At 44.1% G+C, this 20,071-nt stretch overlaps 1 protein-coding gene across 1 annotated transcript in view; it reads left to right on the plus strand.

Moving 5' to 3' along the window:
* Positions 1-20,071, plus strand: part of LOC134751907 (serine/threonine-protein kinase Genghis Khan) — an 80,437-nt gene that overhangs the window by 22,369 nt on the left and 37,997 nt on the right. The window contains exons 19-27 of the mRNA XM_063687460.1: positions 565-699; positions 2,493-2,612; positions 9,474-9,587; positions 10,271-10,384; positions 10,744-10,848; positions 11,837-11,939; positions 13,684-13,891; positions 13,973-14,091; positions 18,533-18,586. Of these exons, the coding sequence (XP_063543530.1) occupies positions 565-699; positions 2,493-2,612; positions 9,474-9,587; positions 10,271-10,384; positions 10,744-10,848; positions 11,837-11,939; positions 13,684-13,891; positions 13,973-14,091; positions 18,533-18,586 (1,072 nt within the window). The remainder of the gene's footprint in view (positions 1-564; positions 700-2,492; positions 2,613-9,473; positions 9,588-10,270; positions 10,385-10,743; positions 10,849-11,836; positions 11,940-13,683; positions 13,892-13,972; positions 14,092-18,532; positions 18,587-20,071) is intronic.

The following is a 20,071-nucleotide window of genomic DNA, read 5'->3' on the forward strand; positions in this document are numbered from 1 at the left end:
CAGATCTCAAAATTCTTCTATGCTTATTTTTATAAAATCAATACGTTCTAATATACACAAAGGTATTTTAACGTCTAAATGTGCCATTTTTTCAACCTGTTTAATTTTGCATATATTTTAGTTCGCACTTTTTTTAAACCACTAACATTTATTGAGCTATATGTATTGTTTACCATGATTAATCAAAGATGGACAAAGATTTACGACAATTATGAATAAGGAGTGAAAATTCCCGATAAAAAAGCTTGAAGCCCCCAAAACTTCTATGCATTTGACATTTTGAAAGACCTCCACCTACACTAGTGCCCCTAGCGGCGAAATTAAATGCGGTAGCCCTCATTGAAGGACTCGATAATTCTTGTTAAGATGTAAAGGGAGTGATGGACGGAAGCTGATAAAAGGAAATCATACACTCCAAATGTAGACTATACGTTGATGATAGCGATTCTCAGTCAAGAGCGAAGGATTATTAATATAGGAGGTCAAATCGTGCAAGATCTGGTATGGCAACATTTTGATTTGTGTGTGTAATGAATAAATAATTTAACTATATATGTTTTTCAGGTTCGTGACAAAGAAGAAGAGTTAGAAGTAGCTATGCAGAAGATAGATGCGCTAAGACAGGACATCAGACGCTCGGACAAGGGTCGGCGAGAGTTAGAAGCGCGACTCGACACCGCCATCTCAGAGGCTACTAAAGTAAGTGGACTATAGGGAGTGTGTGTGAACTGTAGAGGGCTGCACAAGAGCTCTTTTTTTATGGCTTGAAGTGACGGACCAAGTCTGGGGTTACAAACGGAACTTTTTTTCTAATTTAACTTATTAGAAAAGGAGTTCCGCTTGTAATATTAGTTGTAGTTTATTATGCAACACGACCCTGGATGCGCATGCTCCGCTACCCGTTCTGCTGCCCGCTACCCGCTGGAAGACGGCCACGTCCAAGTGCGGCAACCCGCGACGCGACGTATTGTACAGGAAAGTGACCTCTAACAAGGATTTGTTTCACTTCTAATTGTTAGTGGCAGCTCAGAGAAGACCTTGTCTTTCTTTCTTCTTCTTCTTCTTTTCCTGTTACCCCCTGCTGGGGTGTAGGGCCCGAATCTTGTCTTTCCATTGACTACGGTCTTGGGCAGCTTGGGTAACCTCCTCCCACCCCATCCCCAATACACCCAGTTCTTGCTTGTCTTTCTTTAGTTAGTGTTTTTTTAGTTTTAATATATTTTGTAAAATTTACTCAGGTTTGTTTTCTTCCGTGTCAAGGCTGGCGTCCACTAGACTTGCCGAGGCGAATCGAATCGAATCGCAATAGTTCGCCTTCTATACACTATGAACGGTAAATTCGATTCGACGCGCCGCGGCTCTTCATCAATAGACGCAGTTTCATAGTAAATGTATAGAAGGCGAATTATTGCGATCCGCCTCGGCGAGCCTAGTGGATGCCAGCCTTCACTCTGCAGTCTACCTAATTAGCTCCATGCATGAATTTTTTTTTTTTATTTTTTTATTTTTTTTTTTTATTTTTTTTTTTTTCTAATAATAATAAGTCAAACTTCAGCCGTCCCAAAAGTCGTCCCGTGACCCCCCCGATGCAAAGGTGCCCATGACGCTCGCCGCGTTGCCACGCTGAACCGCGATGGACAATCTTTGCATTGCATTTTTATTTTTGGATTCATAATTTATATCGTTGGAATACCGGAAATGATAAAAATACTTTTGTAAACCTTAACGTTATTTTATTAAAAAATATTTAAAATGTTGAAAATTTTTGAGCGGTTGAAACGCTCATAATTTTTGGCGCGAATTCGACAGAGCGTGATGACGTCACACGTTGCCCAACTGACGTTTGATACTAATGACACTAATCTGTCGAACGCGTGACGACGTCACGTAGCGTTTGGAGCGTTTCGCTCGCTAGCTTTTCGCGGGCAAATTTTTGTACTTTTTATTTATAATTTTAAGTAATTAAATGGTAATTTAAAAACGGAAATGCATTTGTAACATGATATAATGGTAACAAACATCCGAATAAAACATATTTCGTTCAAATATAAACTTCATGCATGAGGCTAATTATTGCGACGCTAAACGTCACATCGGTCATTGGGTAAACGTGTTGTGGGTGGATCGGTGATGTTAAAATTTCCGATTTAGTGCGCAAGGTGATTTTGTCAATGGGAGTTTTTTTGAATGTGGTCGAGTCATGTGATAAGAATAATAAAACCTTTTTAGTATTCAGTTTATATACAATTTAATTGTTAACACCCTGATACTCTTGCATCTTTTTTTTTTCATTATTGTTGTTATTGTTTGCACAAATAGCTCTGTTTTACTCTGTAGAAACTTTATTAAACATGATGTTAAAATATTTTCATTAAGGAAACTGTAAGTCTAGCTTTAAGAAAATTTCCAGTGTTATGTATAACTATAGAAGACTGTTTGTTTCTTAAATAAAAAAATAAAATAAAAATAAAATGTGATGATATCATTTGTAGGAGCGGAAGCTGCGTGAAGAAACTCTCCGGTCAGTACGAGTGGAGGCGACGGCGGCCGGCCCGCCCGGCTCCGCGGCGGCCGACGTGGCGCGCCTGCAGGCCGAGGTGGACGCGCTGGAGGTACGCACTACTCGAACTAACTTCAACCTTCACAACACTACCTACACCGGTCAGTACGAGTGGAGGCGACGGCGGCCGGCCCGCCCGGCTCCGCGGCGGCCGACGTGGCGCGCCTGCAGGCCGAGGTGGACGCGCTGGAGGTACGCACTACTCGAACTAACTTCAACCTTCACAACACTACCTACACCGGTCAGTACGAGTGGAGGCGACGGCGGCCGGCCCGCCCGGCTCCGCGGCGGCCGACGTGGCGCGCCTGCAGGCCGAGGTGGACGCGCTGGAGGTACGCACTACTCGAACTAACTTCAACCTTCACAACACTACCTACACCGGTCAGTACGAGTGGAGGCGACGGCGGCCGGCCCGCCCGGCTCCGCGGCGGCCGACGTGGCGCGCCTGCAGGCCGAGGTGGACGCGCTGGAGGTACGCACTACTCGAACTAACTTCAACCTTCACAACACTACCTACACCGGTCAGTACGAGTGGAGGCGACGGCGGCCGGCCCGCCCGGCTCCGCGGCGGCCGACGTGGCGCGCCTGCAGGCCGAGGTGGACGCGCTGGAGGTACGCACTACTCGAACTAACTTCAACCTTCACAACACTACCTACACCGGTCAGTACGAGTGGAGGCGACGGCGGCCGGCCCGCCCGGCTCCGCGGCGGCCGACGTGGCGCGCCTGCAGGCCGAGGTGGACGCGCTGGAGGTACGCACTACTCGAACTAACTTCAACCTTCACAACACTACCTACACCGGTCAGTACGAGTGGAGGCGACGGCGGCCGGCCCGCCCGGCTCCGCGGCGGCCGACGTGGCGCGCCTGCAGGCCGAGGTGGACGCGCTGGAGGTACGCACTACTCGAACTAACTTCAACCTTCACAACACTACCTACACCGGTCAGTACGAGTGGAGGCGACGGCGGCCGGCCCGCCCGGCTCCGCGGCGGCCGACGTGGCGCGCCTGCAGGCCGAGGTGGACGCGCTGGAGGTACGCACTACTCGAACTAACTTCAACCTTCACAACACTACCTACACCGGTCAGTACGAGTGGAGGCGACGGCGGCCGGCCCGCCCGGCTCCGCGGCGGCCGACGTGGCGCGCCTGCAGGCCGAGGTGGACGCGCTGGAGGTACGCACTACTCGAACTAACTTCAACCTTCACAACACTACCTACACCGGTCAGTACGAGTGGAGGCGACGGCGGCCGGCCCGCCCGGCTCCGCGGCGGCCGACGTGGCGCGCCTGCAGGCCGAGGTGGACGCGCTGGAGGTACGCACTACTCGAACTAACTTCAACCTTCACAACACTACCTACACCGGTCAGTACGAGTGGAGGCGACGGCGGCCGGCCCGCCCGGCTCCGCGGCGGCCGACGTGGCGCGCCTGCAGGCCGAGGTGGACGCGCTGGAGGTACGCACTACTCGAACTAACTTCAACCTTCACAACACTACCTACACCGGTCAGTACGAGTGGAGGCGACGGCGGCCGGCCCGCCCGGCTCCGCGGCGGCCGACGTGGCGCGCCTGCAGGCCGAGGTGGACGCGCTGGAGGTACGCACTACTCGAACTAACTTCAACCTTCACAACACTACCTACACCGGTCAGTACGAGTGGAGGCGACGGCGGCCGGCCCGCCCGGCTCCGCGGCGGCCGACGTGGCGCGCCTGCAGGCCGAGGTGGACGCGCTGGAGGTACGCACTACTCGAACTAACTTCAACCTTCACAACACTACCTACACCGGTCAGTACGAGTGGAGGCGACGGCGGCCGGCCCGCCCGGCTCCGCGGCGGCCGACGTGGCGCGCCTGCAGGCCGAGGTGGACGCGCTGGAGGTACGCACTACTCGAACTAACTTCAACCTTCACAACACTACCTACACCGGTCAGTACGAGTGGAGGCGACGGCGGCCGGCCCGCCCGGCTCCGCGGCGGCCGACGTGGCGCGCCTGCAGGCCGAGGTGGACGCGCTGGAGGTACGCACTACTCGAACTAACTTCAACCTTCACAACACTACCTACACCGGTCAGTACGAGTGGAGGCGACGGCGGCCGGCCCGCCCGGCTCCGCGGCGGCCGACGTGGCGCGCCTGCAGGCCGAGGTGGACGCGCTGGAGGTACGCACTACTCGAACTAACTTCAACCTTCACAACACTACCTACACCGGTCAGTACGAGTGGAGGCGACGGCGGCCGGCCCGCCCGGCTCCGCGGCGGCCGACGTGGCGCGCCTGCAGGCCGAGGTGGACGCGCTGGAGGTACGCACTACTCGAACTAACTTCAACCTTCACAACACTACCTACACCGGTCAGTACGAGTGGAGGCGACGGCGGCCGGCCCGCCCGGCTCCGCGGCGGCCGACGTGGCGCGCCTGCAGGCCGAGGTGGACGCGCTGGAGGTACGCACTACTCGAACTAACTTCAACCTTCACAACACTACCTACACCGGTCAGTACGAGTGGAGGCGACGGCGGCCGGCCCGCCCGGCTCCGCGGCGGCCGACGTGGCGCGCCTGCAGGCCGAGGTGGACGCGCTGGAGGTACGCACTACTCGAACTAACTTCAACCTTCACAACACTACCTACACCGGTCAGTACGAGTGGAGGCGACGGCGGCCGGCCCGCCCGGCTCCGCGGCGGCCGACGTGGCGCGCCTGCAGGCCGAGGTGGACGCGCTGGAGGTACGCACTACTCGAACTAACTTCAACCTTCACAACACTACCTACACCGGTCAGTACGAGTGGAGGCGACGGCGGCCGGCCCGCCCGGCTCCGCGGCGGCCGACGTGGCGCGCCTGCAGGCCGAGGTGGACGCGCTGGAGGTACGCACTACTCGAACTAACTTCAACCTTCACAACACTACCTACACCGGTCAGTACGAGTGGAGGCGACGGCGGCCGGCCCGCCCGGCTCCGCGGCGGCCGACGTGGCGCGCCTGCAGGCCGAGGTGGACGCGCTGGAGGTACGCACTACTCGAACTAACTTCAACCTTCACAACACTACCTACACCGGTCAGTACGAGTGGAGGCGACGGCGGCCGGCCCGCCCGGCTCCGCGGCGGCCGACGTGGCGCGCCTGCAGGCCGAGGTGGACGCGCTGGAGGTACGCACTACTCGAACTAACTTCAACCTTCACAACACTACCTACACCGGTCAGTACGAGTGGAGGCGACGGCGGCCGGCCCGCCCGGCTCCGCGGCGGCCGACGTGGCGCGCCTGCAGGCCGAGGTGGACGCGCTGGAGGTACGCACTACTCGAACTAACTTCAACCTTCACAACACTACCTACACCGGTCAGTACGAGTGGAGGCGACGGCGGCCGGCCCGCCCGGCTCCGCGGCGGCCGACGTGGCGCGCCTGCAGGCCGAGGTGGACGCGCTGGAGGTACGCACTACTCGAACTAACTTCAACCTTCACAACACTACCTACACCGGTCAGTACGAGTGGAGGCGACGGCGGCCGGCCCGCCCGGCTCCGCGGCGGCCGACGTGGCGCGCCTGCAGGCCGAGGTGGACGCGCTGGAGGTACGCACTACTCGAACTAACTTCAACCTTCACAACACTACCTACACCGGTCAGTACGAGTGGAGGCGACGGCGGCCGGCCCGCCCGGCTCCGCGGCGGCCGACGTGGCGCGCCTGCAGGCCGAGGTGGACGCGCTGGAGGTACGCACTACTCGAACTAACTTCAACCTTCACAACACTACCTACACCGGTCAGTACGAGTGGAGGCGACGGCGGCCGGCCCGCCCGGCTCCGCGGCGGCCGACGTGGCGCGCCTGCAGGCCGAGGTGGACGCGCTGGAGGTACGCACTACTCGAACTAACTTCAACCTTCACAACACTACCTACACCGGTCAGTACGAGTGGAGGCGACGGCGGCCGGCCCGCCCGGCTCCGCGGCGGCCGACGTGGCGCGCCTGCAGGCCGAGGTGGACGCGCTGGAGGTACGCACTACTCGAACTAACTTCAACCTTCACAACACTACCTACACCGGTCAGTACGAGTGGAGGCGACGGCGGCCGGCCCGCCCGGCTCCGCGGCGGCCGACGTGGCGCGCCTGCAGGCCGAGGTGGACGCGCTGGAGGTACGCACTACTCGAACTAACTTCAACCTTCACAACACTACCTACACCGGTCAGTACGAGTGGAGGCGACGGCGGCCGGCCCGCCCGGCTCCGCGGCGGCCGACGTGGCGCGCCTGCAGGCCGAGGTGGACGCGCTGGAGGTACGCACTACTCGAACTAACTTCAACCTTCACAACACTACCTACACCGGTCAGTACGAGTGGAGGCGACGGCGGCCGGCCCGCCCGGCTCCGCGGCGGCCGACGTGGCGCGCCTGCAGGCCGAGGTGGACGCGCTGGAGGTACGCACTACTCGAACTAACTTCAACCTTCACAACACTACCTACACCGGTCAGTACGAGTGGAGGCGACGGCGGCCGGCCCGCCCGGCTCCGCGGCGGCCGACGTGGCGCGCCTGCAGGCCGAGGTGGACGCGCTGGAGGTACGCACTACTCGAACTAACTTCAACCTTCACAACACTACCTACAGCTCATATTTAAATGACAACCTCACTAGTCACGCGCGTACCAGGTAGAACCACTAGGTACGCGCTCTTCATTGGGTTCTCTTTTAGGGTTCCGTACCCAAAGGGTAAAAACGGGACCCTGGACGCGCTGGAGGTATGCACTACTCACAGTATCTTCAACCTTCACAACACTACTTACAGCTCATATTTAAATGACAACCTCACTAGTCACGCGCGTACCAGGTAGAAGCACTAGGTACGCGCTCTTAATTGGGTTCTCTTTTAGGGTTCCGTACCCGAAGGGTAAAAACGGGACCCTATTACTAACACTGTCCGTCTGTCTGTCACAAGGCTGTATCTGTAACACTCTCACTCTGTATCTGTGTGTGTGTATTTCAGTTTATAGGCTCTGATGAACCGTGATAGCCAGACAATTGAAATTTTCACAGATGTATTTCTGTTGCCGCTATAACAACATATACTAAAAAGTACGGAACTCGGTGGGCGAGTCCGACTCGCACTTGTTACCTTTTTCTTCTTATTGTATAAGTTAGAAATGGCTACACTTCAGTTATGGTATCTATAGGCCGCACTTTCTTTATCTGACTGACAATGGTGGCCCACCAGATGGTAATAACACATCAATGGGGTTGGCCGGTCGAAGTATTTAGCAGATGGCGCCAGCATAACTTGCCCTGTCAATCCTTAGAATTGTGCCAAATTTTTGTTTTTTTAATGCCCTAGACATAGACATAATTTATTGGTAATAAGGTATTACAGGTCACAATTTTTTGTTACTTATTTCTACACATCTTACATCTTTTAATTATATCACAAATAAATATTTTTAGATGCCAGCCCTTTAAACCAATCTCATAGAAAAAGGGGCAAGCTATGATGGCGCCATCTCTGCAAACCTTTGACAGTTGCCAACCTCATTGCAAACGAGTCGAAACCGCTCTCATTTGCTTCGGTCACCATGCATCATCTTCCTCGCGTTGTCCCGGCTTTTTGCAACGGCTCATTGGAGCTTAGAATCCGCTTGGCAACAAATCTAGAGAATTGGCGTAGGCACTAGTTTTTACGAAAGCGACTGCCATCTGACCTTCCAACCTAGAGGGGAAACTAGGCCCTGTTGGGATTAGTCCGGTTTCCTCACGATGTTTTCCTTCACCGAAAAGCGACTGGTAAATATCAATAGTTATTTACGATACAAGTGCGGAAAAGAGGAAATTCTAAACGAGTGGCGATAAATTAAAACACGACCGCAGGGAGTGTTTTAAATCGACACGAGTTGCGAATTACCTATTCGCACGTGTATCGTACAACGTTTTACAGTACATATGGCTCTTTAAACTTTCGATATATGCACGAAAAGTGCTCTTTTACGCACTAGTGCGAGAAAGTAGCACCATATGTGCTGTAAATGATATTTCGTATATAGGTTCTCAAAAACTCGCATTTGCTTCGGTACTTGTAAATTAAAGTTCTCAATTGTCCTAACAAAAACAAACCGGTGGTACAGTCGCCATCAGATATATCGGAGCGGCCGAGGTAGTCAAAAATATCTGAACACGCACTCTAACGCCTTGACAATAGAGGCGTGTTCAGATATTTGTGAGCACCTTGGCCGCTCCGATATATCTGATGGCGACTGAACTACGCACGTCCCGCCCCCACTAAACAACAAAACTCATACAAATATTATACTCTGACCGTTTTCAAAGATAGATATAACTCCGTAATAGATGGATACAGTCTAAGGAAAAATCGCTCGAAAATCACGAAAACTTGATTCTCGATCAGATGGCGCCACTAGTTTTGGCCTACTCTCATTTAGAGGGCGTTGACGGTTTGGTTTGTTATTTATAATTTTAACGCATATCAGTGAAAGAACATGGGTCAAAATTATATAAAAATAATTAATGCGAATAAAAAAATCATTTATCCATATTTAAATACATTTTTGTTATGTATACACGTAAGTCAAACACAAGTTCGAGACAAAGACTGATTTATTCATATAAATGTAACATATATAGGTGTGTATAATTTTATTCACTATATTATAGGTACCAACTTTACTTATTCTTTTCACAAAGCTTTGTATTTGTAATTTAAACTTAGTGAATAAGCAAGTTTGGCAAAAAATTTATTGTAATCTTAAAATAATAAAACTTGGTTCCTATTACATAAATAATAGGTCATTATCAATTGAATCTAAACGTATTTTTATAAATCTTCATTTTTAGTTTTAAGATATGTCGATAGATGGCAGTGAATTTACAGTGGTTACAAAATTTACTATGACAGTACCACTCTATCTTATTACATCCTCTTTGCCGTTTTGTTCACAGTTGCAATATAAGGAATCCCTCGCGCAACAACAACAACGATACAATGCGGAGCTCGCCTCGCTTAGAGAACAACTTCACGAAGGAGATGCCGTTAGGAGCGTGCTCAATAGAGAGGTATGTGATCATCATCTTCAACAAAACTCGAAAATAATGTTCTATTCGTCAGTCTAATTGAACAAAAACCGTTTTTAGGGTTCCGTACCCAAAGGGTAAAAACGGGACCCTATTACTAAGACTCCGCTGTCCGTCTGTCCGTCTGTCTGTCCGTCTGTCTCTCTGTCACCAGGCTGTATCTCATGATCCGTGATAGCTAGACAGTTGACATTTTCACAGATTATGTATTTCTATTGCCGCTATAACAACAAAGACTAAAAAGTACGGAACCCTCGGTGGGCGAGTCCGACTCGCACATGGCCGGTTTTTTTCTGTGCTCGCCCTCTCAAAAGCACCTACGCCTACATATAAAATAATCTTATAGATGCAACGCAAACCCATGATGCTAAATTATTATTTTAGGGTTCACAATGTAAAATGGATTAGTTTTACAAAAATTATGCATGCATTATTTTAATTTCACTGAGACAGGTTCCGTCGATGCGTTTGCACGTCTGATGCCTTTTTTAATAAGAGTTTTGGATGATTCACTAGACTTATATTAGCCGGGATATGAAATATAAATAACTAACTAAAAATAATATATATAACTTATATATCGGGAGCTCAAAAACAATACAAAAGGTAATCACGGTCCATATCCCGGTCAATATAAGTCTTTCATTTCAACTATTGTGTTCCAGTTACAAACGTCTAAGGATAAACTGGAGAGCCGGCGGTTAGAGCAGATGAACGACAGCGAGGACAGGCAGATGTTGATCAACGAGAACAGGAAACTCGCCAAGGATCTTGATGCGGTGAGATACACGAGCGCAACACACAAACAGCACTAAAAAAATGTTTCATCTTTATCAAAACAGTACAAACTCGAAGCCCTCGTACGCGTATACGTATAACGCGTCCGTCCAACTCTATTGTAGCACCTGCAGTAGTCTTTAAGACCAAGTTCGGCCTGGCCAGCCACATTCGAGCCCATAATAGGCGTAATCCATAATTTTTGAGGTAGCCGTCATCGATATCGATGAGGGTCCTCCTCATATACATATACAAACTAAATATAACTACAACTCATGTAAATCGTCGAAGAAGTAGTTACAGAAAAGTACAGTCGGCGATAAAAATCAAATAAATAACTTGTCAATTTATTTTTACGCAGATGGCTGAAAACGGTCGCCGGTGGCAGGCGGAGAGAAGGCAGCTAGAGCTGGAGTTAGAGGAGCTCAGAGCCAAGCGAGACAGCATGCAACATTGGGAGACTCAGGTATATGATGAGACGCAATGCAACATTGGCAGACTCAGGTATATGATGAGACACTATGCAGCATTGGGAGACAGGTATATGATGAGACACCATGCAACATTGGAAGACTCAGGTATATGATGAGACACCATGCAACATTGGGAGACTCAGGTATATGATCATCATCATATCTGCCGAAAGGTAGGCTTCCGTAGCTCAATTGGTTAAGAGCAACGCACGGATTGCGGAGGTTGCGGGTTCAAATCCTGCCGGAAGTGTAACTTTTTCCATTTTTTCCTTTAATATAAAATTTAAAGTACACTTACTTACTTTTTTTTACGAAACAGATTATTCCCTTCAAAGGAGACTCGAGGTTTTTTGCAAAACCATACTATATCACCAGAGCCCGGAATTTTCGCGCCTAAACAAAGGACTGTCGCAATCTTGCTAGTTAGAAACATTTTTTTATCGATATCGATCGATAGTTGGGTAATGGAAGAAAAAAACGGTCCACTAAATTAAAAAAAATATTGAATAAGATTTACATGAGGTTTTTATAAAATTACATTATATAGAAACAGATGCAATTTCTTCTTTGAAATCTACGTCAGTACACATAGCAGCACATAATATTATATTGGGTTTATGATATTGATAGGAGTAGATAATCATTCATTTCTCAACCTTCTCTGGGAGTAAACAGTTTCGTTTATCACTATAAAGCCATTTATGTATACTATTACATTATGTATACTAATTGTATCTGTTTCCATATAATTTTATACAAACCTTACAATTAGTTTTTTTTTTGAAATATTGTTTTTATTTGGTTGACTGTCTTTTTCTTCTATTACACAACTATCGATATCGATCAAAAAATGTTTCTAACTCTAGCAAGATTGCGACAGTCTTTTGTTTTGCCGCGAAAATTCCGGGCTCTGTATATGAAAGAACTGTTATTCTAAAATAGCCCGTACGAGCGTCACTCAAGCTACAGTTTGGTTCACAGATAGCGGACATCATCCGATGGGTGGCGGACGAGAAGGAGGCGAGAGGATACTTACAAGCGCTTGCTACGAAGATGACCGAGGAACTGGAATATATTAAGATCGGTGAGTTATTATTATTATTACAGCTTTATCTTCCACTTAACAATGTATTTTCATAATATTGTCTTCGGTTACCGCGATAGTTACTCATGAAATAGAACTTTCTTTTCGCTTTTAGGCCTAGCCATTTAGTTATTTGTTGAGTCCATTATCTTCGTATCTTGCCAAGTGCCGTGTGCCGGTGAGTTAGCTAAAACAAGGAAGGGCTGGGAAAATGGGATAATTCGTCGTTACTTATGCGATTAAGAGATTTTTAAACGGAGTATGGGGATAGAGATAATAAAGATAATTTGAGTATTTACCAAATTAAAACTTAAAGAGTCACCGGCAAGCTCGGTTCTCCATACAAACGTAGTTACGCTCTCATTTTAAAACGACTAGCTAGATTGCTCTGAAACTTTGTACTTACAATAAGATAAGATATATCTAGGTCTATAATTAGTTTATGTAGCTTCAAATACTATATTAAAAAAAATACAGCGAATTTAAATTTCTCATACAAAACTTGTTTTTGCCCTATTTCGTTTGTTTTATAAACTGGAGCTATATAAACTAATTATAGACCTAGATATACCTCATGTCATTGTATGTGCAAAGTTTCATTACAATCCATCTCTAAGTTTTAAAATGAGAACGAAACTCCGTTTGTATGGGAAGGTGAAATTCGGTCGAGCTTGCCGGGGACTCTTAACTTTTTCACGAAACCTCATAACTCATAAAATATAGTATGTCAACCTTTTTTTTGTTAAAAGTTTTTATATTTTTTATCGCGTACTGTACTTTCATCTTTCATCTCATCATCTACTAATCGACACGATGTTATTAAAACCAAATCTAATAGGATCGCGTTATTTTATCATCCAATTCCCACGAATCCCTTGGCAACTCAACGCCACACTACACGTTCCGCCGAATGTGCCGCTGTACATTCGCCATTGAGGCCGTACACTTCGAATTTGTCCAGACGAAGTGCACTCCCGTGTTCCGGAGATCATACTAGAGCCACATACACCCCGTCCAGTTGCTCACGCGCGCTTCGATACTCTCGACTCAGTCGTCTCACGTGCGAGCGCCGCGCGAGTCGAAATACTCTACGCTATATGCTAGATGACAAATTTTTATTAATGGTACCAATCGATCAGGTATATTTTTAGGATCAAATGTCTATATGGGACCCATTGCATTAAAGCAATACAAAAGTCAGAAATGATAGTCAAAGCCCGACAGTCGTACTTCACTCGCGAAACGCTTCTAACAAAACGATAAGTGAACGTGACGTCACTGAGAGCCCATTTTGAATGTATGGACAAAATAAGAAAATTGCGTTTATGTCGGTGAGATATTGCGTTTATGTATATAGTTGCTGTACAATTTTTTTTTAGATAAAATGTAAGGAATCGAATAGCACCCTTACTTTTTCCTTTTTTGAAAGTTGAAAAATTACTTAAATTTTGAAACTTTCAAGTCCTGTATTTTTGTATTATTTCCATATATTATTTTAATATCTACATTATTGTGATAAATTGCTCATTTGCTATCTATGTTATTGGATTTTGTTATAAAATTCAACATGTGTCATCATCCCTATTGCAGCGTTCAGTAGTACGCGCGGCCGAGCCGTATAACTGCCTGAGCCCCTCCGACGCACATCGCGTAAAACGCGGCATCTGGGCGCAATACTAATTGTAGCGCGCGAGCGTAACGCTTGGTCTGAACAGGCTCTTATATATATTTCTCGTTGTTCCAGCTTCAGCAACGCGTGGCAGCATCGCAGCGCCCTCGTCCCCACCGGCCGCTCCCGGCGCGCCCGGCGGCTGGCGCAACCGGCGCTCACAGAAACTCGACAAGATGGAGATCCTCACCCTGCAGTCTAGTCTACACTCCGAGATACAGGCCAAGCAGCAGGTCGGCGAGGAGCTCAGCAGGACCAGAGCCGAGCTGCTGCATAGCCAGAGGTTAGTTACACTTCGACCGGCTAACCCCATTGTAACAAAATACATCAAAAACACCTCTTAACTATATTTATTTGGTCAAAGGGAGCTGCTAGAAACCCGGCAGCGGCTAGACGCGCTCGCGCACGACATGAAGCGTAAAGAGCAGCACATTCGCGACATGCAGACCCGGCTCGACGCGCCCCACCAGCCCAACAACTCCTGTGAGTATACACTTATTACGTACACAATGCAAGTACATACTTGGGTGGGATACTTGGAATCACTAAATAAATCTGAATAAATTAGTTACCGGTAATATAATTCCTTTCAATTCAATTATTTATTTCGAATCATTTTGATCCATATAGTGTTAGTAAGTACAACAAAACTTAAAATTAATTAATAAAACTGCACTTGATACTTTGGGACCAAACATGAAATAGCTAGGATGGACTAATTTGACTACCAAGTGAACCAAAATGCGGGTAGACTTGGACTTGTTTTTGTAGCGATAGCTGGTACTCGTCACGAGTGGCGGAAAGCAAAGGAAGGACGTAGGCCCGATGTGGGACACGAAAGTAAGGAGAAAATGCAATAGGATTTTTTAAAGGGTTCAACATCTCTTATTTTTTCGTGATTTTATATTTGGGACATTTTCTATGAAAAGGGACCTTATTGTCGATGGCGCTTACGCCGCACAGCGTCGCGCGGCATTGTATTTATATCGGAGCGTCGTTAATAATGGCGTAAGCGCCATCGACAATAAGGTCCCTTTTTATAGAAAATACCACATTTGGTAAACATCGTTCCGTTTGACCTACAAGCTTAAAATAAACCTGTACCTTATTTGGTTACAGTTTATTATAGTATAAGAGTCCGTGTGAAGCTTAGTCTATAAGCAACGGTAGAAACTTTTCGTGGGTTTATTCCTTTTCACAAAAGGCTGCGGAAATTATTTTATACTAAACTGGGCTTGAACGGAATTATATATTTATTTTCTTGACGAGAAAAAATATTCGACCGTTTTCGTATTATAGAATCTTGTTTGCATAATTTTTTTACATATTTTATTTTTAGGTTATATTATTATTTTCCATGTAATTTCTAGCACATACACATGCTTATTAAATTTACGCTTCCAGCACGCTACAGTATATATAAAACGTAATATGTTTATTTAGTGCACCTTTTCTTTTTGTTTTCGTTACATGTTCTCAATCCCATCCAATACAAATATGTCCACATTTATGACGTCACGGCCACAACCGTCCTTTGGAATTTGGCTCCACCCCCAAAGTCCAACGTCGACAACGGCGAAAAAAACGAAAATAATCTATGGTTCTTTATTATCTATGGACTCTATATTTAAATGTGAACGATTTAACTGTGATTCGAAATTCCAAAACTTTGTTATTGTTTTATTCGGTTGAAAATTGAATTTTACACTTGTTTTTCACGCATTTATGTGTAACTTATTGTATTATCTGTGGCATTTACTCTTTTACTTTGTTATTTGTTATTTTTAACCGGTTCTATTCCATTGTATGGTGTTGAATGGGTCCTGCGTTGTATGTATGACAGTTCGAACGTGGTTGAGGCCGTACATCCCCCTTTTTATAGGGGTGACGTCGTGCTTATGGGGGGTGGCGATACTCGTGTATCACCAGCAGACCCTGGAATTCTCGTGGCAGTTTTAATTGTCATTAGGGACTTCTCATTTATCGACTTTCGATCTACCGATATCGATACAATGTATATCTACAGCATATTAAAAAAAAAAAAAGTAGAGGCAAATAACAAGCCACCTTCTAGATAATTTTTGAGTAATTTAAAATGCGAAATAGAGATGTGCAATAAAAACAATGAAAACTTAATAGTTTCACATTAAATTACTTCAGTTCCTTATTTTTTAATTTCACGTTCAAACTCTGTTTTAGTACTAACAAATGTTCAATTAGTTTCGTTATAAAATAAACATCAAACACTTATTCAGCAAATAGGCAGCAAATATGAAATATTAGATACTTTGTTAGAGACGTATCCAGTGTCGAATTACACAAACAAAACTATAAAAAATATATACAAACAACAGACAAATACTAAAATTGTTTAGAGATGTAAAAGTCTCGAAGTGTCAGAGATTATATACCTATTATCCTTAGAGGTCTCCAAGGCTTGAATTGTTATGTAAGTTCTTTTGTTTATCTGTTCTTTAATTGTTATATCTGTTCTTGTTATATAAGTAATTAAAAGACAAGAAATGAAATCAGACAAACAGACAAGAACTGAAAGAAGTGTCTCACGTTAATGCCACACAAAAGAAAAGTTACATAGGTACTTATAACATAACCGGTCTCCACAAACAGCACCCGTTCACGAGTATGACGCGTATCTCAGCGATCGCCTCCCTCAACCTTCATTCGGGAAAGTGGCTAAAATAAGTAGTCATCTTTTTTCCATATTCTCTGCTTAAATTACTTATTTTACAATCCATCCACTATCCATTAACTATTATAACTTTTTGATGTTTTGTGTTCCACGTTGTATCGATATATGTGTATCGGAAGTCGATAAATGAGAACTCCCTATGAAAATTAAAAAATGCTACAATAATTTTATTCCGGTCTCTGATCACCAGTTATACGATTGACGTATATAAATAGTGCAGTTGTAGCCTCATTTTGATTAGTATACTTTTTAAGGGCTTAAAACATATGTTTAGTTGTTTAAACCTAAAATAGTAACAACGGAACACATGGGATTATTACTTCGGCGTCTTTCGGTCAGTTTGGTACCTTAAGAAGTTAAAAGTTCCCGAAAGGGTACAATTATAGAATGTTTATTCTGAATTAGTTTCATTAATATGAAACATCAAAGTAAAATGCTACAATAAATGTAAAGAAAACTAATATTATGACGTCACGTAATTTAAATTAGAAAGCAAAGAATATGCTTTGATGATAATAAGAAAAAAATTATAAAATAAAACTATTCAGGCCCTACTTGTTGTTCGTAGTTATAGCCATATTTTTATGAATAAAAAAACTATTTATTCTAAGTAGGAGGTATCAGTATGTTTCAAAAATATAATTAAATTCTTAAAATGATGCTACATCTGTACAATTGGCATGCTTTTTTATTATTTGTCGCCACTTACAATCAATTTATGAACATGTTTTAAATTATTTATTTGGATGTTGGTGCTCAAAAATTATATTTTATAGGAATCTCGCGGTGGGAGTAATTTCTAGTCTGTTTATTATCTAGTCCCGTCCTATGCCAAAGAAATTTGCTCTCAATCACTCGAGCTAGTCATTTTTAACGTTATTATCATATTGTTGAATGAAGCATTATTTTACGTCGTTTACGAAATATATCACATACTTATGTAAGTTTTTATTTGAAGTGTAAAAGGAAGTTTTTCTTGTTAATGTAAACAAAATTATCCCGTGTTTTTAACCCATTCGGCGCTAATCATGACACGTTGTAGTTTTGCCTCTACGAAGCATTTTTGCTACACACCGAGAAACCCATGTTATCCGCTACGACGTAGCGCTACTACCGTAGCTCAGCGGTGATTATGTTAATACACTTTTTAATTTGTGATTTCTTTAGCAAATTAATCAGATCTATATAGATTCTCATAGAATCATAGATTGTAGCAAACATCTTTCCAGGACCTATTTTTACGTTCTTGTGGAACTCTTAACTTATTTTGCTTAAAAGCGTTTAGAATAATACTTCTATCCACAATAATTGACATGACAACGCAGGATTTATTTATTTTAGCTTAAGTTTATCTAGAATTTAGAATCTCATTGATTTCCATGTTTAAGGCTTTTCAACCTTTGGTGTTAAATGCATTTACAATAAAGGGCAGAGCACACCGACTGCGTGTGCGTAGACGTGCGCATGCCCTACAATGGTGGAGCCGTGCACGCACACGTCAAGTAAGCGGTGTGACGTCTCTTCTAAGAATCTGTATATTACAACGCGAACGTTGCGCGCACGCATTTTGTGTGCACAGCACTTAAAGGTGACAGGATATAAGTGTAGCCTTGAACTACATGGTTTATTTATTGTATAAACTTTGCGTTTTGCACCTTTTTTGCATTTATGTTTTAATTTTGCATTACGTTTTTTTTTTACTCTGTACTTTTTTTTCTTAATACCAGTGTACAGTACTGTTCTTGTACATAATTAAAGTCCTGTTTTTTGTATTATGTTGTTTAATTTATTGTACTTTTATTTTGCTAAGTCATGTCGCTACTGGATTTACTGAAGTAGAAGTGGATGGCCAGAAGGCCACTGAAGAAGAGTGCCTGTTAACTGTTATGTTACAAAATTACGCAAATTTTAACTTATTATTAAATTTTAAAGCTGTTTTAGATGAAATATATAATACATTGTGTAAGAATCAGTGGTGATAAAATTACAATATAATATTTATTCGCTTTATTTTTGGTTCTAATGAAAAACATGTGTCTGGACAATAATGACATATTTTTTAATAAACCGAAAATATGGTGTCTTTTACTCTCTCGCCAATTTTTTTCGTGAGGCGCGCTAAAATTGAGTAAAATTAAGATGAAACATACAAACCGGTATTGAAATTTGAGCTCTATAAGTTTTTCATTAATGCTGTAAGTTGTGCGCAAGCAGCCAGACAAGGATCCACCAAGTCTTCAACATACTGGACGGGGAAGGAAGAAAATGGTTCGTTAATTTTAAATCGGTAACACCTTACTTTCATGATTTCCTGATAAAATTGTACTAAAAGTAGCAGACAGCTATGATCTAAATACGACTCTATTGTTGAGGGAATAAGGCTTGTGCAGATAATTTTGACTAATGTACCTCTACTTGGCTCGGTGAGGCTGTCCGAACTACAATATACTTACCTACAATTCTAGTATAACTTAAAGGCCAGAGCATACCGAAAATACAGATGCGCGTGCGCTAAAATGTGGGAATCGTGCACGCACACGACACGCACACGGTGTGCCGTCTCTCATAAGTATCTGTACGTGCACATCCACGCACACGCATCCGGTGTGCACAGGCCTAAATTTTATATCTGTAGAAAAAGGATAAGTAATGTGTTACTGATTATCTACTTATTTTATGTATTCGTCCTTAAAGTAGATTTTTTGTTTGTGATTGTGCATCTGTTTTGCCCCGGTAACATTGTCTGTTGTTATTTTTGTTCCGATCCATTTTAACAAATATAACTTGCACATAATCATTATTGATCACTCATTGTGTTTTTAATATTCAAGTGATGTTTTTGTATTTATGAAACTAAACATTTTTTAAAGGTTGTAGACACGCTTTGATTGCATCATGGTTATTGCTGAGATAGTGCAAGTTTGTAGTAAACAAACTAAGAAAAGGTAGTTTCAAAAATCGTCAAATTTCGTGGGCTTTAATTTTCATACTATATGACATTTGTGAACATTACAAAATCTTAATTTTTTCTATCATTATTGAAGCTTACTTACTCTTTTCGACGACTGTGATTAAACGTAAGTCGTATTTTTTTCTCAAAGTAACAAAAACAACAATAGGCAAAATAGAGTTTGAGGTGTTAGTTTATTTGTTTTGTGCCGCTGTAGACCTAGTGTTAAACGTCCCATTTTGTAAATACGAGCAAGTGTCAAGGAAAATATTGTTTTTATCATACTAGCGTTATCACTGTTTTGTGAGTCACATCTTAGAAATAAGTTTTAAGTTTATTTTCATTAAGATTTATGTTATTTTGTAATAATGTTTGATATGGTATTAAGGTTTTCTTAGTAAGTAGCTAAGCGAGCTAGATGTTAAAAAGTATTACAACGCGCTTATTCAAAAAAAAATTTATCGTATCAAAATCATTTTGAATACGTCCTTCGCTTAGCTACTTCTGCTTTTGAATTTATTTTTGTTGGTCTACATGGCAAACTATTGTCATTTGAAGTATGGTGTCAACCGTTTCATGTATTTTTTGTTATAGTCCGACAAGATATTGTAGAAAATTATTGAGGCCGCCATTTATTACTACGTAACTGTCACATTTTTGACATAAAATGCTTAAACATGCAACAATTTGGTATGGTTTTTTTTTAGTTCCATTTTATTTAATTTCTACTATATAATGTCGCACTATACATAGGTATGTTTATTTTATTTGTAAATTTAATCTAAATTGAAATGTATTTGACT

Source organism: Cydia strobilella, chromosome 23, assembly GCF_947568885.1.
Source record: "Cydia strobilella chromosome 23, ilCydStro3.1, whole genome shotgun sequence".
NCBI lineage: Eukaryota > Metazoa > Arthropoda > Insecta > Lepidoptera > Tortricidae > Cydia > Cydia strobilella.